The following is a 24633-nucleotide window of genomic DNA, read 5'->3' as shown; positions in this document are numbered from 1 at the left end:
AGTTAAAAATTAGAAACCGCTTTTTCAACAAAAATAAATTCATGTAGAAAATATTCAAGTGCACGTGTCTTTTCTTATCCTATTTTACCAAGAGTCTACTATGTTGAATTTTTCTAGACACACATCTCCCTCTTTAGTAGAAGGCCATTTCTCATCTAGTTATTTAACAAACACTGCAATATATCCTTCAGTTCTCAGTTATCAAAACAGAACAAAAAAACTCTCGGATTTAAACAGCTGCTTTTATAAAAGTATCTAGACTTTTACAAGAGTATGACTGCCTTTGGTACCTATAGATGGTTTCCTGTGTAACTATTCTATACACTGCTTAATTAGCTGTTGATATATCATCATTATTACTGAAAGACAAAGGAACCCAAGTTAAACATTTGAAGACTTAAAAGAGAAAATGTTAATAATTTTAAAGCCAAAATACAAATTATTTAGATATTATTCTAAGGATAAGTAGTTATAACTTCAGTGAATATAAGATACAATTTCTTATTTTTTTGAATAGGTCTAATATCCAAAACAGAGAAATTTTACAAGTTTCTTTTTGGGCCACAAACAGTGTGGCACACTTATAATTCAGGCTATTCAGGAAGCCGAGGAAGAGGATCACAGGGTTGGGGCCAGGCTAGCCAAGCCTTAACTCAAAATACAAAATAAAAAGGATTGAGATGTTGCTCCACAGTACAGTGCCCAGACTAAATTCCCAGTATGGGGAGTGGGAGGTGGATAAGAAATAGATTATGAATAAAACCCCTAGAACAACATGGTGACCATATCCATGGAGAATTCTGTAAAACAATTTAGAGGCATTCTATTTTCAAATCAAGGTCCTTAGACAACCTTAAGCACAGTTTCCCCATGAGTCTTTTTCTGGTACTGGAGACTGAACTCAGAGTCTTCACAATGAACACCCTAACCTCTTATTTTTAATTTTGAAACAGAGTCTTCCTAAGTTGCTAGATGGGCTTAAATTTGCAGTATTTCTGCCTTAACGTCCCAGAGTGCTAGAATTACAGGTGTGCAGCACCATGACTGACTGACTTGCCTATAATTTTCTATAAATATTTTAGGGGCATTAATGATACAATTTTCTATAAAAAAAACTAGGTTTCTAGACAATGTTTTTTGGTATTAAAAGCAATAATGAGTCTGATTTTTTTGTTGAGAAGCTGTACTGCATCATGAGCTTTTGTAGTGAATGTGAACTTGAATAATTACTAGATTCAACAAATCAATTAATGCTCAGAAGAAAGATATAGGAGCAAGAAAGTATAAGCAGGTCCAATGAATACAACTAATGGTAAGATGAGTAAAATAGTAAAGTATTAAAATTTAGGAGTAGTCTTCTTTATGGAATCTTCTAAGATTCTGGCTAAGTGTAACTACTGGTTTATGTACTAGCACTTCTACTTAAAAGAAAAAAAAGTAACTGCAGCTTTCAACATCTCTAGAAATATCATAAATCTGCATTTTATATATACACATAGCAATAATAATCATGTTGGAATTTCCAATGGCATTACAAAACAAGCAACAATGAGGTAATATTAACTAAAAGTAAAATCTGTTATGTGCAGAGTATTTTACTAAATCAATCATTTACTTTTACCTAATTTATGCCAGAAGCACAGTTCTTACTTTCATTTTAAGTTGAGGAGTTTAGGTTATTTGTCTAAGGCCACAAGGATAGTTAGTGGCTAGGCTGAGACTAAAGCCTAGGGTCAGTTCATATCCACCATTGTCTTCAGTCTCAAAATATAATTGGAACATTTGTCTATAAAATAAATTTGATGCTTAAAGATCCAAGTATAGTGAATGAAAAATCACTTTTTATTTTATCTGTTCATTTTTGTTCTACAGTAAATAAATCTATGAAAAAGTACAGGCATTCTAAATAGTTAGGGAAAGCTCAAGGATCACAGAAGGAAATAGGAACTGAGCTCATTATCATGGTCCTTTCTTGAAGGGACTGTATACCAATTAGTTACAAATTGCCATATGAAGATATTTTATTAATATGTCTTACTTGATTTAATTTTCATACCTTCCAGATGTATTCTTTAGTATGGCAAGCGCATCTGGATAGCCATCCATGTTGTAGTCTCCAATATGAAGGGTAACTGGAATTGGAATTTCAGTTGGTCGTTCTTCATGTACAAATGGCACGAAACCCCAGAGTGTGCCCTTATTGCTGAAATCTTGTAGGACTGGAACCCACTACAGGTTAAGAAAAAATGATTAGATTTCAACAGTTATTTTTAAAAATTACCGTCTGCAGCTGGGGATTTAGCTCAGTGGCATTGTGCCTCCCTTGCAAGCACAACGTCCTGAGTTCAATCTCCGGTACCAAAACCCCCCAAAAAACCCAAACCATCTGCAAAAGAAATGATCCATTAAAATAATCAACATTTCTCATTATTTCGATAATATGATAGGGTATTACTTATTTTGATGAACAGGTGAGTGATAATCTGGGAAAAAAGCAAGTTGCCCTCAGAAGTTATCACCAGTCATCTTTGCTTGAATTCAGTACCTACAACCATAGATGGCTTTTTTCAAACTCACAGAACCTCAGGATTGAACTGATATAGTTCTCATGTAACTGAATTGCCCAACTTAAAATTTATGTCAAGTAGAAACAGAACCTCAAGTGAATAGTTAAGAACTAGAGTAAACTATAATATCATCTAATACAGATGCCCCTTCAGATGGCCCAACTTAGGAAGAAAGATCACAATGACTCTCTCGTTTCACTGCTGTACCTCTTATAAATGAAGACTTTTACTTTCTATTATTTTATTTAATTATTTATATTTATTTACTTTAAAATTACCTAATATAACATTAAAAATCTGAAGAATGAAAGTTATGTTATTGAAATTATAGGTGTGCCCACAGTTAGCTAAGAGCACAGATGTGGACACATAACCTGGAGATGTCTGAACAAAAGCAGGCATAACGAACTTGAAAGGCCAGCAGGTCAAATGTGCCCAGTGTTTTTTTCCCTTATAAACAGGTAATTCATTTTTTTGTGGCTCCAAGTAAACCATATGAAAATAGCATCTTTAACAAACAGATTTAATGGTTTAATAAGCAGAATTATCTCCAATATCTCATAAAATTTTTTCTAAAAAAAACCTGACCTGTATTTTAAACTAATTTTTCAGTCATCTATCAAACAAGTATTATTTTATATATCATTGAGATGTTTTATTTCACTTGACTTGGAAGAAAGTGTTGGTTTTATTTTAGAAAAAGATGGGAAATGTCACAAAAAATTGTTATCACAAATTTCTTAAGTGTAGAGTTTATTAATGAGGATAATTGACTGGAAACAGCATTTCTATTAAGGCAATTTATTAAAGTCTAAAAAGTAAAAAGATTTTTTCATTTACTATGACATCCATAACAGTTACCAAAGAACTGCAGCATTTATCTTCTTTGAGAGCGATGTCCTTGTAATTTGAATATATTGTGATAGCTTGTCACTTGAAGATAGGATATAATTACTAGGTTTATTTATACCTATGAACCAATAATAGGGTGTACTTTACCTAATGTTTTAAATGAATTCAAACCTAAAAAAAATTTCAAGGTAATATAATTTATTATAATGTATAATGTATAATGGTCAAATGATTTTAGAATGCTGGGCCTGGTGGGCATGCCTATAATCCCAGCATTCAGGAGGCTAAGGTAGGAGGATCACTGTGAGTTCGAGGCCAACCTGAACTACATAGCGAGTTATGGACAGCCTTAACTGCCTATTGAGACCCTGTCTCAGAAAACAAAAACAAAATGATTTTAGAATGCTGACTGTATGATTTCTTTAGTGTTTTAGTATAAAATGTGATGTTTCCTATTCATAAGGGATATAAAAACCTACCCCCCAAAAGAAAACAATGCTGATTAAGTCTACTACTGGCATAAGCTTTCATTCACATATTAATACTCTATTGTGACTCAATCATTGAAATATAAGATATGGGTAAAAAATCAGCATTAGAAAATGAAATAGATCTAGATACCACAAATAAAAACAAGGTTAATTTTGAAGACATATAATGTTGTTTTATATAACCAGTATATTTTATTAAATTTGTGGCATATAAAATACTAACAATTCATTTAATTACAGGATTCAGAATGGGTTTTCTTCGCCAGAAATGATTATAGCAGTACTTTCTACCTAAGTGAGTAAAAAAGTTTTAATGTACTTTAAATTAAAATGAGATAGATAAATGAAGTTTGAATTTTTCTCTGATTATTCCAATGTCTTTCTTAAACTCTGAAGAATTTTCAAGCACATAACTCTTTTTATATTAAAAACAAAAAGCACGGGCATACCTGTTTTGTTCCAGATCGTACTAGGTAGATGGTACTTCTCTGGCAGCTTTTGTCTTCACAGCCTGGCAGCAAGTGATCCATGTGTCCATCTCCATCTGCCAAAAGAAACTTCAAGAGTCCATTTAACAGCCACTTAATAAAGTGTTTATTTATGGCAGATTAAAGTTCCTATTCAAAGTTTCTATTAATCTGGATAAAACCAAAGAATCTGACACATGGCTTTATCATGGTGTGTCATTTAAAAAAAAAAATCAAACTAGACCATGTTTTGTTTTAAATTTCAATCATTTCTATCATTAAATATTTACCTAGTGTTAGAAAAAAACTTTCCTTTGAGCTTTCCTGTTAAAATCAACATTTTTACAAAAGGTAGCTTTTACATAATTGTCCTGGCAGCAGGAGAAAAATAAGCATGTCAATAGTAACACATTACTTTACAGCCTATTTTATACATCAGACTCTTATCTTTATAGATAGTTTTAAGTGCCATTTATTCAAGGAGAGAGCTTGACTCCAAGAATTACAATGTTCTTAGCACTCTGGCTTCTAAAATGCACTAAGTTTTTATCAGTAAAAAAACCAAATGAAGGGAAATACAGACTTTGTTTACAACGGGCTGTTTTTTGTTTGTTTGTTTGTTTTTTGTTTTATAAAACTGTATACTATTTTGCAAATATCTCTAGAGGTGAGATTACTGAGGAACCTGCAGGCAGTGCCTCTTTAGCTTCACTTTTTATCTATTGCCCTCACCATCTGATGAGGTTTACAGATTTTAATGACCCAGAGCTAAATCTCTTAATGTGAACATTCACAATGGAGTAGTCACATAGCTTTTAATTTGGGAGCTTGATTTTTATGTTGCTTTAATTATTGATTTACATGCTATGGTTCATTATATCAGTCAACTTGTGCCCAAGGTAGTATTTATACTAAGAAAGCAATAAAATAATTACTGATAATTAAATATCCATTACTGTGTAGGTTTACATACAAAGAAGGATACATAATTATAATAAACATAAAAATCTCCCATACTGTATTCAAAAGCACAAAAAAATTAGCCTGAGTGGGATATAAATATAGTCAATGAAAGGTGATTTCAATAAGGAAATATAGAGATTTAGGGGTTTTTAAAAAAGAATTCTTCAAGAGGTATTCAGTTTTTAAAAAGTATGTTCCTCCTTCTTTTGTCTCCTGCTCCCTTCCACGATGACAACCACTAGGGCAGTTTCATGCATATCTTTCCAAAGACAGTCCATGCATGTACATGTACTGTATGTAATTCTGTACAAATATAATAGTACTTTATACACTTTCTGGGACCTTGAGTTTTTTAAATTTAGTATATTTTTGAGATGGTTTCATATCAGTAAATTTATAACTGCCTAAAATATAATATAGTATTATATCATATGCACATATCTCAAGATTTCTCTACTGGTATGTGAACACTGGGTTGTTTTCCAATCTTTTAGTAATACAAACAATCTAAGAATCAATAACCTTGTACAATCTCATTTTAAGGAGATTTTATTTGTGGCATAAATTCCTAAAGTGGGAATTACTGTTTAAATCATTTTATGAAATTAAAATTTTTGTTTAATCTCCAAAAGGGTGTAGTTCTTAAACTTTCTGATACTGTTAAAAACTAAGGACATGAAAAGAGCTTTGTTTATATGAGTTACATCTATCTATAGCTATTTACTATATTAAAAATTAAGACTGAGAAGTACCTAAATATTTATCTATTAAGTCAACAATAACAACTATAAATATGTTACATGTAAGTTTTTACAGGAGTAGAATCACCTGGTTTCAATGCCTGTCTTAACTGTTACAATGTAGTTTTAACTGACAAATATGAAAATATGTAGTTGGAAGAAATATTTTAACAGCTTTTTCATATAACTCTAGATATTATTCCATACTACCACCAAAACAACAAATAATTTTTTTCTTATAATAAAGTTTATTTGTAATGAAGACTCTAAAGCCACATTAATGCACTTTACCCACTCTGTTAATTAAAATCTATTGGTCTATCTTGCATTTTCAGTGGATGTTTTATATCCATCTGTGCAATCATGTAAAATGCATGAATTTTTAAAATCACACACTGTTCATTTGTAAAATGGTGGTTCAATGAGTTATGCAGATCTTCCAAAAAGCAGGCACACTTCATAATACAATATTAAATATTCACACTTGGTAATGTCTTCACAAGCTCATCAGAAAAGTATTAAAGTCTTTTGTCTGAAATCTCAAATTTTATCACTGGCACCAACTCCTAGCAGTTGTTTTGTTTAACTAATGAGCTCAGTTTGTTCATTTCAGAGAAAATGTCTATGAAAACACCCTATTAAATACACAAGCCTAAACAACTAGTTTGTCTGTCAGTTCTTATAAGCAAAACATGATGCAACATGCAAAAAAAAGAAGTGGCTAGGTTCAGCTTGCAACTCAATCACACCAGTATTTTTTGTCAAGACAACCATCTTATTCAGTGTACAGTAAGAGTGTTTAATGTATAGTTTATATTTCCGCACACAGACTAAGTTAAAAAGATATATACTAAAGGGTTAAGATTTAATAAAATCATTGTTTTGCTACTTCAAAAAAAAACCCATTGTTTTTTTTTTTGGGTGGGGAGGGTCTCGCTAGTAGTTCAGGCTGGTCTTGAACTCATTCTGTAGCCCACGTTGACCTCGAACTCCCAGAGATCCTCCTGCCTCAGCCTCCCCAGTGCTAGGATTACAGGTGTGCACCACCATACCCAGCCAACAAAAGCATTCTTAAGTGAAACCATATTTCTTATTTTCTTCCTGCCCCAACTTACTTTAACAGTGTGAGTATATGCCAGTGGTGAACACAAGGGATGTCAGGAAGATTAGGTGCTACTACTCTGATTTGTGCTGAACTGCAAACAGCTTTAACCACCACTGATTTGACTCATCAATGCAGGGGCCAATGTCATGCCCCGTGACATGACATAACCTGGTCACCATCCACCAACTTGGCGTCAGGGGGAAGAACCGTTACAGATCCCTGGTTGGAAAAGCCGTGGCTCTCCCCTTTGTGGGCCGGCAGCTGGGGTGCCAGTGGGAAGAGCCTCTATACAGCCATATGTCCCTTGTGGGAGGAGCACAGGCCACCCTATCTCTGCCCCCAGACTCCTTACTCCAAGACCAATGCCTGGCAACCCTTGCCCTTTTTAAGTCATTGCCCCCACCCATGAATAATTCCCTTTAGGAATCAGCCCTCCTGCTAGGGCTTGAGTAAATAAACAGCTTCCTTGGTCTTGCAAAGCCTGTGCAGGTGTTCTCTCTCTCCCCTCTGCATCTTTAACAGAGTCAACACAGGCAAAATGGCAAAAACAAAACAAAACAAAACAAAATGAAGAAGCTTAGCATTATTATGAAAATAGTTTTGACCTCATAGATGCCCTGAAAGAGTTGTAGGAACTCTCCCCTAGGTCAGTACTTTGGAGCATATTTTGAGAATCACTGCCACAGAAGTGGCACTGAGAACTGAATTATTTTTATTTTTGATAATCTGATTTGTGAAAATGATGTCTCATGATTTTAATTTTTGGTTTTCTTATGAATGATATTGATAGGGCTGGTGATGCAGCTCACTGTGAGGCTCTGGGTTAGGACTCCAGTACTGGGGAAGAAAAAGAAAAAACAAGGAAGAAAACTACAACTTTATCTGTGATATATTAATATTTTCTTTTGGAGTTTATATTTTGCTTGTAAGTTATAAAAGCCTTTTCACACTATTGCTGAAACTACCTGTGCTCCCCCTACCCATCCTACTCTCTTCTAGTACTTTTGGATATTATTTTTATGTTTGAGTGTTTGAAATTTATTTTGGCACAAAATGTGAATTATGATCTTACTATAATTTTCACAGAGAGATATAGTTTTCCCATATGAATTCATGAGTGAAAATAATTTAATTTTCAGAAAAGAAATTAAATCTCTTTTGCATTATTTATCTTTATCTGTAAATGGGGCATGACTTGTTTACCAAATGGGATTACTGAGAGATTTAAATATGGAAAGAATAATTTGGGAACAATTATAAAGCATTAAACAAATACAAAACAGTGTATTATCACCAATATCCCTTCCCTTACTGTATGCAGTGTACTCAGCACAGGGTGGACAGGGAATAGCTGGTGCAGGCAACAGAGTTAAAGCCAAAATCCTGAAGGACAGACATGCTTTTCCCTCAGGGCTCTCACTTCACTGAAACACTTAGTCATGAAAGGTAAAAATAACAATTTAGAGTTTGATAAACTTTACAGATGGAAAAAAAGATTGTTAAGTAAAACAGCTAAATATTTTGATCTGTACTCTGGAATTCTGAGTTCAAATGTAAAAATAAATTGATTTCTGATGTATGGAGCAGATTATACCATGGCAGCTCTAACATGGGGTAAGGTAAAATGTCACCTTCCACCATCTGGAAAACTTATTCATGGATCTGGCTGTAGAGTAAACCAGACACTGTATAAATTCTAAAAGTCACAAGACTAATTAATTGTAGAAGTTTTTAAATAGAGTTCAAGGTTTTCTTTAACTTTTAATATATGGGACCCAAAGCTGAAAGACATGTATATCAAGTTCTTAAAACTGCGTTTCTGGTTGAAACACACAATAGTAAAAGTAGCAGCTTTCCAATGACATTTGTCAAGAGTTGTAGGAGATGGATGACAGATAATGTGTTCACACATAAAACTACATTTTTTAGTCTTATTAATGTAAAGCTGGAAATTCATACTAAACTTTAAAAAAACTTACCCCAGATCTATTTCCTTTTTATTTCCACTGAAACATATAAAGAATATCATTTTATATTTCTCAGAGAACACAAGAAAAATTATTAACACAAAAGAAAGTACTGACAGAAATACCATGAATATGACACAAAAAGTATAAGAACTAGATTGGATTAAAAAACAAAATTCAAATTCAAAATTTTAAAATAATGAACAATATTAGGAATAGAAGCTATGCATTGAAATAATTTATTTTTCAAATGCTTGTTAACCAAGATAAGCAATAAGAGCTGTATCACTGGCAAGGAAGGAAAAAGAGAATCACACTATCTAGCATAGGGATTTAATAAAGTAATAAACTTAATTTCTATTTTTTTTTTTTTGGTCTGGTATAGGGGATCAAAGCCAAGGCCTTTGGACTGAGCTACAACTCTAGTTCATTTAAATTAAAATTTTTTTCTTTTAAATTTTGAAACAGGGTCTCACTAAGTCATTAAGTTGCCCATGCTGTGCTTAAACTTGTGATTCACCTGCCTCAGCTACCTAGAATGCTGGGTTGACAGCCATGTACCATCATGTCTGGTTTAATTTCTTCAAAATATTCGTATTTAAATGATATAAATGGCAGGATTATGACTATATGCATGAGTTTACTTATTTTGCTTCAGTTACTAAGTAGCATGCAGATTAAATTTTAAGTTGTAACCATAGAAACATAGCACTAATGTACCTGTATGATTGAAGTCTACAAAATACCCGGGCCTTAAGTGAACTTCAGGGATAAGGAGTACCATCAAAGAATATGAACAAGCCAGGCATGGTGGCTCATTACTGTAATCCCAGCTCTCAGGAGGCTGAGGAAAGAAGACTGCCATGAGTGTGAGGCCAGCCTGGGCTGCATAGTGAGTTCAAGGCCAGTTTGAAAAAAAGTGAGACCATGTCTCAAACAAAGAAACAAACAAAACAAAACAAAGAATATGAACATAACCAGAACAAGAAAACTGTACTTCTGTTTAAGATGCTACTGGTCACTATCAGATGTAGTAATGCTAGAAAGTATGGGGTGGGATCAAGGAAGAGAAAGCTGACCAAATCTACTTATTAAAAGCTTTTAAAAGAAAATTATTTTTTTCTTTCTTTCTTCTTTCTCTTGCTTTTTTACAAACAAAAATGTCTATTTTTATGGTACTTTACAACATGATGTTTTGAAATAATGTCTATGTTGTAGAATGGTTAGCTCAAGATTATTTGCATGTGTGCTATCTCACATATATCAATTGTTTTGAGAATACTTGAAATCTATTCTCTTACCAGTTTTCAAATCCACAATACATTGTGATCAGCTATAGTCATCAGGTTGTATTTAATATAAGTTTAGGCTTCATCAATAGCCTGGTCATAAGATAGGATTTCTATGATGATTTTTTTTTTTCTCTTGTAATAGTCTGAGATAACCATTCTCTTTATGCTCTGATGCAGAGTAAAATATGTGTTAGGCTTCCATGATATCTCCTGGAGGATATTCAAGTGGTGGTGCTTTTCTGTCTTGCTAAATTAATTGATTCTTTGATTACTATGCTGTGATGATTTTATAAAGCAAAGTAATGGCCTATTTACTTCCTGTTCTCTGCTCACCAATTTGTGGAAAGAGGTAGAAACTGGCTATCTCTGTGAGTAAGATATTCACGACTGGACTAAAGCCTAATTCCAGCTCAGTACCCAAGGATATGATAGCAGAAACATCTTCCAAACGTTCGACATGGCAATGGTTTTGTTTAATTTATCTTCTGAAGTTGGAAAGGGAGTGAGAAGAGGGAGTATGGATTAGTTTATTCTAAAGATCCCTATAATTAAATCTATAATTATGGCTATTATATTATTAAATGTATGAAAAGTATAAGTTGTTTAGCTTTCTTATAAAAACAACTTATTTAATTATATAGATATAGTATAATTTTCTATAATGTTCATAAAATATAAAGACATTTCTAGAAAGGGTGTTTTAAACTTTTTGAATATATCTTTAAAAATCAAACTAATATTATTTAAATGTTTTTGTAGGAAATATGACAGAAACTACATGTCAAATTTCCATATACATTTGTCATGTTGATAAAACAATAGAAAAAGATTTAAGAACATTCTACTTGTACAACTGATTAGCTTACTTTATACATCTTTATTGTCCACAGAGTAGAGTGATATATAAAGATTATTACTTTGTTTATGTATTTCCCAGTGTTTTAAATGGGAAAGTAAATTTGGGGGTAGGGTAAGGAATCATTCTAAGATAAGTTGGCTTAAGTGAGAGATTAATTTTTTTTGTCAATGGTCATGAATCCTGCTATTCAAGTAACCTATTATGACAAATTGCTAAGTCAAACCCATAAGCTGAATTCTAAAAATAAATAAGAAACTAAAACAAAATCCTATTTTTTGCTTTACTCACTAATTCAATCCACCTGTAAAATTAGGAAAGGTAACTTCTACTCTCTTTCCACTAATACAATCCTGATTCCAAAATAATGTCTAAGATCAGAAGGACAGATGTATTTAACTATGAAAATCCGCACATAAGAGGGCAACAAAATGACTCCAATTCCTGTTTTGACATAGATAAGGAAGCATAAAATAAAAGTTAAAATAAACTTGGTAAATTTAAGAATAAAATCTGTAATTTAGCTGGGGTGTGATGGTACATGCCTGTAATCTCAGCATTCCGGAAGCTGAGTCTGGAGGACTATGAGTTAGAGCCCAGCCTGGATAACACAGTGAGACCCCTTTCCCAAAACAAAACCAAACAGACCTTTAATTAATTTCCAACAATGCAGTATTTTATATTTGGATTAGAAGATGACAATAAAAATGTGTATGATTAAAGCTTTTTCAACTTAAGAAATGCAGACATGCTAGGTAGTAGAAAGGACAACAGAATTTTGCTTTTAGGGTTGTTTTGTTACTAAGGTGCTTGGTCAGTTCAGTTTTCTATCCAAATGTAAAGTGTGGTTTCCATATACACATACATGACATTCTAAAATGCTATGAAGAGTCCACCTCTACTAAGGCTGGGGCCCAGTTTAAAAGCATGAGGTTAGAGCTGGGTGTGGTAGGGGATGCTTGTGATCCCTGTACTCCAGAGGCTGACTTAGGAAAACTGCCTTGAGCTTTAGGCCAGCTTGGGCTACATAGTGAGTTCAAGATTAGCCTGAACTATATAGTGGGACCCTGTCTCCACAAACAAACAAACAAAGGCATACATGCATCAGAAGAACTTGAGTTTAGCAATGTGATACTGAGCAAATTATCATTTCTTAGCTTCAGTTTCTCTATCTGTAAAATGTACACAGTAACCCAATATAATCTTATGAAAATTAAATGATGATGATACTAGCAAGCATTCATTTAGTGCTTACTACATGCAGAACACTGTTAAGAGCTTTGAACATTCAATATTAACACTTGTTATAATGACTCTAATAGTGTCTTTTTTTATTTATCAAGTTGATTGATACATTTTAGGTACACAATATGATGATACTTATCATTGGGAATTTGTACTTTTTTTGGATTAAATTCTTTTATTGGTACATTGTAGGTATACAACACAATTACATTTCTCATTGGGAATTGTACCTTTAGATAATGCATTTTGGTTTTTATTTTCTCCCCATTCCTAGCCCTCCCTTCACACCCTCCACCCTTCCCTATTTACAAAGACTTTATTTCCATTTTTTCCATTTCTCATCATTTTTCCTTTCCCTTCTTTCCTTTCCTTTCCGCTGCCCCTCTCACTACTCCTACCCCTTTGGACCTTTTCTTCCTATTTTACATTTTCAATTATTCATTCTAATCATTGGTACATTTTAGGTATACAATATAATGACATTCATCATTGGAAATTTGCACCTTTACATATTCTCTCTTGGTTCTTATTTTTCACCCTTGCTCAGCCCTCCTTACCTTCAACCCCTCCATTCCTCCTTATTTACAAAGATTTTGTTCCTATTGTTCCATTTTCTCATATTAATCCCATTGCCTTCTATCCTTTCCTCTAGCCCTCCCACTTCCTTCCCCTTTGCCCCTTTTCTTCCTATTTCACATTACCTATTATACATTTTAGTCCTTATTTACACTTTCAGTTTCTCACACCAGAGAAACTATTTGGTATTTACACATCTGTGTCCTATTTATTTCACTTAAGAGCATCGCCTCAATGTGCATCCACTTAGCTATAAATGTCTCTAATTTCTCATTTTTTATGGCTGAGTAGTACTCCATTTTATAAAAAAACCACATTTCCTTTATCCAGTCTCCAGTTGATGAGCATCTGGGCTGTTTCCAAGTTTTAGCTATTACAAACTGTGCTGCTATGAACATGGGTGTACATATATCACTGTGGTATGATTCTTTTAATTCTTTGGGGAAGATCCCCAGCAGTGGAATAGCGGGGTCAAATGGGACTTCCAGTCCTAGCTCTTTGAGGTATCTCCATACTGATTTCCACAGTGGTTGCACCAGTCTACACTCCGACCAGCAGTGGAGAAGTGTTCCTCTTTCCCCACAGCCCCGCCAGCATTTGTTATTGGTTGATTTCATGATAGCAGCCATTCTTTCTGGAGTGAAGTGGAATGTCAGCATTGTTTTCACTTGCATCTCTTGAATGACCAGTGATATTGAACATATTTTCATGTATTTATTTGCTATTTCTCCTTCTTTGTCTGAGGAATGTCTGTTCATTTCAGATGCCCATTTTTGGATTGGGTCTTTAAATGTGGGAGGTCTGATCTTTTTAAGTTCTTTATAGATTCGAGATAGTAGACCTTTGTCTGAGGAAGAGCAGGTGAAGATTTTTTCCCACATTGTGGGTTGTCTCTTCACACTGCTGGTGGTTTCTCTTGCTGTGAGGAAACATTTTGATAAGAAGAGATCCCATTTGTTGATTGTTTGTGCTAGTTCACGGGCAACTGAGGTTTTGTTCATAAAATCTTTTCCTACACCGATGTCTTCAAGGGTTCTACCTAACCTCTGTTCCAACTGGTTCAGAGTTTCTATTTTAGTATTTAGATCTTTAATCCATTTTGATTTTAGTTTAGTGCATGGTGAGAGATACAGGTCTAGTTTTAATCTTTGGCAAGTTGAAGCCCAATTTTTCCAGCACCATTTATTAAAGAGGCTATCTTTCCTCCAGTGAGGGTGTTTGGCTCCTTTGTCAAAGATGAGATGGCTGAGTGTGTCTGGCGTTGTTTCTGCATCTTCTAATCCGTTCCACTGGTCCTCAAGTCTGTTTCTTTGCCAGTACCATGCTGTTTTTATCACAGTAGCTTTGTAGTTAGTAGAGTTGCAGGTTGGGGATTGTGATACCCCCTGCCATGTCTCTGTTACCTAGAATTGCTTTTGCTATTCTGGGTCTCTTCTTGTTCCAGATGAATTTTTGGATTGTTTTCTCGAGGTCTATGAAGTATGCTACTGGGATCTCAATTGGAATTGCATTAAATCTATATAGCAGTTTTGGAAGTATGGCCATTTTCACTATATTAATCCTTCCTACCCAGGAGCAGGGGATGTCTGTCCATTTTCTGATATCATCTTCAATCTCTCTTTTCAGAGTGCCATAGTTTTCAGAGAAGAGGTCTTTGATTTCTTTCGTTAGGATGATTCCTAGGTATTTCAGTTTTTTGGATGCTATTGTGAAAGGAATTATTTACCCTATTTCTCTCTCAGTGAGTCTGTCATTGGTGTAGAGGAAAGCTATTGATTTTTGTGTGTTAACCCTGTAACCAGCTACTTGACTGAATTTGGTTATTAAGTCTAGAAGACTTTTGGTGGAGTTCTTGGGGTCTTCTATATAGAGTATCATGTCATCTGCAAATAATGACAATTTGAATATCTCATTACCTATTTTTATTCCTTTTATTTCTTTCTCTTGTCTAATTGCCGTGGCTAATGTTTCCAGAACTATATTGAACAAGAGTGGTGATAGTAGACATCCTTGTCTTGTTCCTGATTTGAGTGTGAAGGATTTCAGTGTTTGACCATTTAGTATGATACTGGCTGTTGGTTTTTCATAGGTGGCTTCTATCAGTTTGAGGTAGAGACCATCTATTCCAATTTTTTGTAGGGTTTTTATCATAAATGCATGTTGGATTTTGTCAAATGTTTTTTTGCGTCTATGGAGATAATCATATGGTTTTTGTCCTTGGCTCTATTGATAGCGTGTATTACATTGATTGATTTTAGTACACTGAACCATCCCTGCATCCCTGGGATGAATCCCACTTGGTCAGGGTGTATGATCTTCTTGATGATCTTCTGCATTCTGTTTGCCATTATCTTATTAAGGATTTTTGCATCTATGTTCATTAGTGAGATTGGCCTATAGTTCTCTTTTTCAGTTGGGTCTTTCTATGCTTTGGGGAATCAAGGTGATGCTTGCTTCCAGGAATGAATTTGCGAGCATTGCTTCCCTTTCAATTTCATTGAAGATTTTCAACAGTAGGCGCAGCAGTTCCTCTCTAAATGTCTTGTAGAATTCAGCAGTGAAGCCATCAGGACCCGGGCTTTTCTTAGTTGGTAAGTTTTTAATTACATTTTCCATTTCATTGGTTGATATTGGGTTGTTCAGAATTTTTAGGTCTTCTTCATTCAACTTTGGTAATTCATATGTATCTAGGAATCTGTCCATTTCTTCTGTGTTGTCCATCTTATTGGCGTATAGGTTCTGGAAGTAGATATTAATGATCACCTGGATTTCTGCTGGGTCTGTTGTAGTTTCACCCTTTTCATTCCTAATTGCATGGATTTGGGCCTTTTCTTTTCTTTTTCTGACAAGGTTGGCTAAAGGTTTGTCAATTTTGTTGATTCTTTCAAAGAACCAACTCTTGGCTTCACTGATTTTTTGTATCGTTCTTAGTCTCCATTGCATTGATTTCTCCTCTGATCTTTATAATTTCCTCCCTTGTATGAGCTTTGGGGTTGTCCTGCTCTTCTTTTTCTAGAAGCTTGAGGTTCAGCATCAGGTTGTTTAATTGGGCTCGTTCTGTTTCCCTAATATGCATATTCACTACTATGAATTTCCCTTGTAAGACTGCTTTCATTGTGTCCCATAGATTCCAATATGTTGTATTGTCATTGTCATTTAATTGAAGGAACTGTCTGATTTCTTCCTTAGTTTCCTCTGTGACCCATTGGTTATTCAGAAGTGTGTTGTTCAATTTCCATGTGTTTATGAAATCTTTTGAGTTTCTTTTGCTATGGATCTCCAATTTCATCACACTATGGTCTGATAATATACAGGGGATAACTTTAATTCCTCTGCACTTAAACATGTTCTATGTGTGAGTATGTGGTCTATTTTGGAGAATGACTCATGTGCAGCTGAGAAGAATGTGTATTCTGATTTTGTGGGGTGGAAGACTCTGTAAACATCTGTTAAGTTCATTTGTTCAAGAGTTCGACTGAGTTCTAGTATTTCATTACTTATTTTAGTCTAGTTGATCTATCTATTTTTGACAGTGGGGTGTTGAGGTCCCCCACTACAACTGTATTAGTGTATATATGATTTTTCATGTCTGTTAGTATTTGTTTTATGTAGTTGGGTGCACTAGTGTTTGTTGCATAGATATTTATGATTGTCATCTCTTCCTCTTGGATTCTTCCCTTTACAAGGATGTAGTGTCCTTCTTCATCTCTCTTAATCAGTGTTGGTTTGAAATCTACTTGATCTGCAAAGAGGATAGCTACTCCTGCTTTTTTTCGGGTTCCTATTGTGTGGAGTATTGTTTTCCACCCTTTAACTTTCAGTTTATGAGTTTCCTTTTGAATTAAGTGTCTTTCTTTCATGCAGCATATTGTTGGATTTTGCTTCTTGACCCATTCTGCCAGTCTGTTTCTTTTGATTGGTGAATTGAGACCATTAACGTTGATGGTTATAACTGAAACGTATTGACTTGTCATTGCCATGACTTTTTTTTTTTGTTGGTTCTCCCCCTTTACATTGAATTTCTTCTCATGGCAGATGGGTTCATTCTGCTTTGCTTCCTGGGGTTGTGATCCTCAATGTCTGTTCCTAGCATATTGTGTAAAATTCTTTGGAGTGCTGGTTTGGTATTCACAAAGTTCCTAAGGTGCTCTTTGTCATGAAAGTATCTTATTTTTCCATCCATTTTGAAAGATAGTTTTGCAGGGTCCATCAATCTGGGTTGGAGGTTGTTTTCTTTTAGGGTTTGGAATATGTCACTCCAAGCTCTTCTTGCCTTGATGGTTTGTGTTGAGAAGTCTGCTGTGATTCTGATGGGCTTTCCTTTGTATGTGATTTGTTTCTTTTCTCTGACTGCTTAGAGAACTTTGTTCTTCTGTTGTGTTTCTGGAATCTTAACAGTTATATGCCTAGGTGTAGATTTTTTTTGATCAAGGCTATTTGGAGTCCTATATGCCTCACTTATCTGTATGTCAAGCTCTTTTCCCCGCTTGGGAAGTCTTCTGCCATTATTTCTTTGAAGAGATTTTTTATGTCATCTGTACTCTCTCCTGTTTCTTCCTTGCGCCCAATCAGCCTTATGTTATTCTTCTTTGCATCGTCTAGCAGCTGCTGGATTGATTTCTCATGTTCCCTTATAATTTTGAAGCAATTTTTCTTTTCCTGGTCACTAATTGCAATCTTATCTTCTATATCTGAAATTCTGTCCTCACACTGGCTCATTCTGCTGTGTAGACTTTCAATGGAGTTTTTCATGTCCTGGAAATCTATTTGCATCTGTTTTATGGATTCCATTTGTTTCTTATGTTGGGATTCCATCATGTTCCTGAGCTCCTCTCTAGATTTATTAATCATGTCTTGCACTAGGGGCACAATTTCCCCTGTTATCTGATAAATTAGTTCTGATTTCATTTTTTCCAGATCCCCTTTGGTTGCCAGTTCAGTGGGTCCAGGTGGGTGAGTATCAGAATGTTCCATCTCATTTCCCTTTGGGGTTGCTGTAGGTGATGTGGAAGTCTGGTTCTGAGACTTATTCATCTGTTTTCTCATTTTGACTGGGGCGGGGGGCTGTTAGTGCCTGCACAGATTACCTCCTCTGAGCTAGGTGAGGTGGGATGGGGGCCGGGAGCAGCGGTAGGGATGGTGAGCGGGAAGCCCCTTCCTCTGGACCAGGAGCAGTGGGATGGTGGCTCAGAAGCCCCTACCTCTGGGCTGGGAGCAGGAGGACTCAGTACCTTGGTCTGGTGGTCTGATGTCCTCTGTGTCTTTGTAGTGTGGAACCAGGTGGCTGCCTGTCTGCAGTGGGGTGATTCAGCGTGTTCTGTGTGACTCAGGACCTTAGTAGGGCATGCCCTTAGTTACATTTTCCCATGCAGAACAGGAGTGCAGTACATGGAACATTGAGCGACCTATCCATGATTGTTCTGGATAGTGGGAACACTCAGAGAACAGCAAAAGGAAGCAGACCTCAATTCTTTGACAAAGTTGGAAAATGACTCAGCCACAGCACTATGCCCAGGAGCCATGCAAGGGAAAGAGCACCCTCTTGTGGTTTCTGCAGATAGGGCTTGCAAATCGACCATGACAGTTGGATTCACCAAGCTCTGTGGGGTGGGGGTGGGGAGCACAGGCAGTTTGTAGAGGTTTCAGTCCGTAATCGGCTGGTTCCAAGGCAGGGGGGCATGGCACAGGGGCATCACAGTGGAGACACCATTCATGGCAAAGGAGGGCAGGCAGAAGGCAGCCAGCTGCAAAGTAGCAAGCAGCAAGGGACAAGTCGGGAATTTGTACCTTGACATGACATATCTGGGTTTTTATTTTTGTCACCCATTCTGCTGTTCTCCCTTCAGGATCTACCTTTAGGTTCTCCCTTTAGGTTCTGCCTTTAGGTTCTACCTAACATCTCTTCCAGCCAGTGTAGTGTTCCTGTTTTAATGTTTAGATCCCACCATCCCTTCCTATTTACAAGGATGTTGTTTTCATGTTTTCCTCTTCTTTTATTCCTTTCCCTTCTTTACATTTCCCTACCCCTCCCACGTCCCCTTAGGACTTCCTATTTCAAATTATCTATTATGCATTTTGATCCTTACCGACACTTTCAGTTTCTCACACCAGAGAAACTATGTGGTATGTACACATGTGTGATGGATTTATTTCACTTAAGAGTATGGCCTCAATGTGCATCCATTTACCTATAAATGTCCCTAGTTTCTCATTCTTAATGGCTGAATAGTAATCGATTTTATATTTTAAAAAAACCACATCTTTTTTTTTTTGCACTTTATTAAATTCTTTTATTGGTACATTGTAGGTATACAACACAATTACATTTCTCATTGGGAATTGTACCTTTACATAATGCATCTTGGTTCTTATTTTTTCCCCATTCCTAGCCCTCCCTTCACGCCCTCCATCCTTCCTTATTTACAAAGACTTTATTTCCATTTCTCATCATTTTTCCTTTCCCTTCTTTCCTTTCCCCTGCCCCTCTCACTACTCCTACCCCTTTGGACTTTTTCTTCCTATTTTACATTTTCAATTATTCATTCTAATCATTGGTACATTTTAGGTATACAATATAATGACATTCATCATTGGAAATTTGCACCTTTACATATTCTCTCTTGGTTCTTATTTTTCACCCTTGCTCAGCCCTCCCTTCAACCCCTCCATTCCTCCTTATTTACAAAGATTTTGTTCCTATTTTTCCATTTTCTCATATTAATCCCATTGCCTTCTATCCTTTCCTCTAGCCCTCCCACTTCCTTCCCCTTTGCCCCTTTTCTTCCTATTTCACATTACCTATTATACATTTTAGTCCTTATTTACACTTTCAGTTTCTCACACCAGAGAAACTGTTTGGTATTTAAACATGTGTGTCCTATTTATTTCACTTAAGAGTATTGCCTCAATGTGCATCCACTTAGCTATAAATGTCTCTAATTTCTCATTTATTATGGCTGAGTAGTACTCCATTTTATAAAAAAAACACATTTTCTTTATCCAGTCTCCAGTTGATGGGCATTTGGGCTGTTTCCAAGTTTTAGCTATTACAAACTGTGCTGCTATGAATATGGGCACACATATATCACTGTGGTATGATTCTTTTAATTCTTTGAGGAAGATCCCCAGCAGTGGAATAGCGGGGTCAAATGGGACTTCCAGTCCTAGTTCTTTGAGGTATCTCCATACTGATTTCCACAGTGGAAAAAACCACATCTTTATCCAGTCTCCAGTTGATGCGCAACTGAGCTGCTTCCAAGTTTTAGCTACTACAAACTGTGCCACTGTAAACATGAGTTATATGATATGGTATGGTATGAATATTTTAATTCTTTTGGGAACATACTCAGCTGCAGAATAGCTGGGTCCAATGAGCCCTCTAATCCTAGTTTTTTGACGTTAACTCCATAGTGGTTTCTACAGTCTATACTCTCACCAACAGTAGAGAAGGGTACCTTTTTCCCACAACACCATCAGCATTTGTTGTTGGTTAATTTCTTGATAACAGCCATTCTTTCTGGGGTGCGGTGGAATCTCAGCATTGATTTCATTTGCATCTATCAAGTGACCAGTGATGTCCAACATTTTTTCATGTGTTTATTTGATATTTCTACTTCTTTGTTTGAGAAATATCTGTTCATTTCAGATACCCATTTTTGGATTGTGTCTTTAAATTTGGGAGGTCTGATTCTTATAAGTTCTTTATGTATTCTAGATAGCATACCTTTGCCTGAGGAACAGCTGCTAAAAAATTTTTCCCACATTGTGGATTTTCTCTTTTCTCTGTTGGCAGTTTCTCTTGTTGTGTAGAAGCTTTTTAATAAGAAGAGATTGCAGTTGTTGTCTTTGTGCTAGTTCATGTGTGACTGAGGTTTTGTTCATGAAATCTTTTCCTACACCAATGTCTTCAAGAGTTCTACCTAAACACTCTTCCAGCTGGTTTAGTGTTTCTGTTTTAATATTTGGATCTTCAATCCATTTCGATTTTAGTTTAGTGCATGGTAAGAGATGAAAGTCTACTTTTAATCTTTGGCAAGCTGTAAACCAATTTTTCCAGCACCATTTATTAAAGAGGCTATCTTTCCTCTAGTGAGGGTGTTTGGCTCCTTTGTCAAAGATGAGGTGGCTGAGTGTGTCTGGAGTTGTTTCTACCTCTTCTAATCTGTTCCACTGATCCTCAGGTCTGCTTCTTTGCCAGTACCATGCTGTTTTTATCACAGTAGCTTTGTAGTAGTTTCAAGTTGGGGGATTGTGATACCCCCTACCTTGTCTTTGTTGCCTAGAATTGCTTTTGGTATTCTAGGTCTCTTCTTGTTCCAGATGAATTTTTGGATTGTTTTCTCAAGGTGCGTGAAGTGTGCTGTAGAAATTTAAATTGGGATTGCACTGAATCTATATAGCAGTTTCGGAAGTATGCCATTTTCACTATATTGGTTCTTCCTACCCGGGAGCAAGGGATGTCTTTCCAATTTCTGATATCATCTTCAGTCTCTCTTTTCAACATGCTATCGTTTTCAGAGAAGAGGTCTTTGATTTCTTTTGTTAGGTTGATTCCTAGGTATTTCAGTTTTTTGGATGCTATTGTGAAAGGAATTGTTTGCCCTATTTCTCTTTCATTGAGTCTGTTATTCATGTGGAAGAAAGCTATTGATTTTTGTGTGCTGACCTTGTATCCAGCTACTTTACTGAATTTGCTTATTAAGTCTAGAAGACTTTTGGTGGAGTTCTTGGGGTCTTCTATATAGAGTATCATGTCATCTGCAAATAATGATAATTTAACTTCTTCATTTCCTATATTCCTTTTATTTCTTTCTCTTGTCTAATGCTGTGGCTGTTTCCAAAACTATATTGAACAGGAGCGGTGATAGTGGACATCCTCGTCTTGTTCCTGATTTTCTTGTGAAGGATTTCAGTTTTTGACCATTTAGTATGATATTGGCTAGTTTTTCTTAGGTGGTTTATCAGGTTGAGATAGAGACCTTCTAATTCTCTGTAGGGTTTTTATCGTGAATGGATGTTGGATTTTGTCAAACACTTTTTGGGCATCTATTGAGATGATCATATGGTTTTTGTCCTTGGCTCTGTTGATGTAGTGTATTACATTAATTGATTTGCATAGGTTGAACTATCCTTGTATTCCTGGGATGAATCCCACATGGTCAGGGTATATGTTTCTGATCTTTTGCATTGTTTGCCAGTAACTTACTGAGGATTTTTACATCTATATTCATTAGTGAGATTGGATTTTCTCTTTCGGTTGGGTTTTTCTCTGCTTTTGGGATCAAGGTGATGCTTGCTTCCAGCAACGAATTTGGGAGTATTTCTTCCCTTTGAATTTCTTTGAAGAGTTTAAACAGTAGTGGCAAAAGTTCTCTAAATGTCTTATAGAATTCAGCAGTGAAGCCATGGGACTTGGGTTTTTCTTCACTGTTAAGTTTTTAATTACGTTTTCAGTTTCGCTGATTGATATTGGGTTGTTTAGAATTTTTAGGTCTTCTTCGTTCAACCTTGGTAATTCATGCATATCTAGGAATCTGTCCATTTCTTCTGTGATTTGCATCTTACTGGTGTATTGGTTATCGAAGTAGGTATTACAATCCCCTGGATTTCTGCTGGGTCCACTGTAATTTCACCCTTTTAATTCCTAATTGTATGGATTTGGATCTTTTCTTTTCTTTTTTTGATATGGTTGGCTAAGGTTTTGTCTATTTTTTTTTATTCTTTCGAAGGTCCGACTCTTTGCTTCATTCAGTTTTTGTATCTTTCTCTTAGTTTGCATTGCATTGCTTTTTGCTCTGATCTTTATAATTTCCTCCCTTGTATGAGCTTTGTTTGTCCTGCTCTTCTTTTTCTAGAAGTTTGAGGTTCAGCATCAGATTGTTCATTTGCGCTTGCTCTGTTTTCCTAATATGAGTATTCACTGCTATGAACTTCCCTCATAAGATTGCTTTCATTGTGTAACACGGATTCTGATATGTTGTAATGTCACTGTCATTTAATTTTAGAACCTGTTTGATCCCTTGTTTAATATCCTCTGTTACCCATTTGTTGTGCCAAAGTATGTCGTTCAATTTAACATATTTATGAAATTCTTGTTGTTCCTTTTGCTATGGAACTCCAATTTCATCACACTATGGTCTGATAATGTACAGGGGATAAACTTTAATTCCTTTGCATTTAATTAAACATGTTGTATGAGGAAGTATGAGGTCTATTTTTGAGAACAACTTGTGTGCAGATGAAAAGAATGTGTATTGTGATTTTTTTTCAGGTGGAACACTCTTGTAAACATCTGTTAAGTCCATTTGTTGAAGAGTTTGGTTGAGTTCTACTATTTTGTTGTTTATTTTTTGTCCAGTTGCTCCGTCTATTAGCACAGCAGGGTATTGAGGCCCCCCTATTACAACTATAGTAGTGCTTATATGATTTTTCATTTCTATTAATATGTGTTTTATATAGTTGGGTTCACTAGTATTTGGTACATAGATATTTATTTATTTATTGCATACCAGGGATCAAACTCAGCGTTTTGCAATTGCAAGGCAGGCGATGGAACCACTGTGCTAAATCCCTGGCCCTGGTGCATATATATTTATGATTGTCTTCTCTTCCTCTTGGATTGTTCCCTTTACAAGGATGTAGTGGCCTTTGTCTCTCTTAATTAGTGTTGGTGTGAAATCCATTTGATCTGAAAATAGGATAGTTACTCCTGCTTTTTTTCAGGTTTCTGTCACATGGAGTATTGTTTTCCACCCTTTAACTTTCAGTTTATGAGTTTCTTTTTGAATTAAGTGTGTTTCTTATATGCATCATATTGTTGGATCTTGCTTCTTGACCCATTCTGCCAGTCTATTTCTTTTGATTGGTGAATTGAGACCATTAATATTTATGGTTATATTTGATATGTACTGACCTATCCTTGTCATGACTTTTTCCTGTTGTTGGATTCTCCCCCTTTACATTTAATTTCTTGTCTTGCATGATGGGTTTATTCTGCTGAGCTTCTTGGGGTTGTGACCCTCATTGTCTTTTCTTATGATATTGTTTAAAATTTTTTGGAGTGTTGATTTGGTATTCATGAAGTTCCTCAGGTGTTCTTTGTCATGAAAGCATCTTATTTCTCCATCAATTTGAAAGATAGTTTTGTAGGGTACATCAATCTGGGTTGGAGTTTGTTTTCTTTTAGGGCTTGAAATACTTCACTCAGGGCTCTTCTTGACTTGAGGGCTTGAGCTGAGAAGTCTAATGTGATTCTGATGTGCTTTCCTTTGTATGTGATTTGTTTTCTCTAACTGCATATAGGAGTTTGTTCTTCTGTTGATTTTCTGGAATACTGACTATTATATGCCTAGGTGAAAATTTTTGATGATGGCTAGTTGGAGTCCTATAAGCCTCACTTATGTGAATGTGAAATTCTTTTCCCCTGCTTGGGAAGTTTTCTGCCATTACTTCTGTGAACAGTTTTTAAATATCATTTGCACTGTCTCCTGTTTCTTCATTGACTCTGATCATT

At 35.6% G+C, this 24633-nt stretch overlaps 1 protein-coding gene across 6 annotated transcripts in view; it reads right to left on the bottom strand.

Annotated features, from left to right (window-relative positions):
• Positions 1–24633, bottom strand: part of Itfg1 (integrin alpha FG-GAP repeat containing 1) — a 286118-nt gene that overhangs the window by 149166 nt on the left and 112319 nt on the right. For all 6 annotated transcript variants that reach the window (XM_087199355.1, XM_087199353.1, XM_004873895.4 and 3 more), the window contains 2 exons: positions 4360–4454; positions 2057–2229 (listed from right to left, as the gene is read on the bottom strand). In XM_087199355.1, coding sequence (XP_087055481.1) covers positions 2057–2229; positions 4360–4454 — 268 coding nt within the window. The remainder of the gene's footprint in view (positions 1–2056; positions 2230–4359; positions 4455–24633) is intronic.

The sequence above is a fragment of the Heterocephalus glaber genome, unplaced genomic scaffold (assembly GCF_053883595.1).
Source record: "Heterocephalus glaber isolate CG9 unplaced genomic scaffold, H.glaber_assembly_v1.0 deba00001707, whole genome shotgun sequence".
NCBI lineage: Eukaryota > Metazoa > Chordata > Mammalia > Rodentia > Bathyergidae > Heterocephalus > Heterocephalus glaber.
The sequence above is the reverse complement of the archived record's forward strand: the minus strand, read 5'-3'. Positions and strand labels throughout refer to the sequence as shown.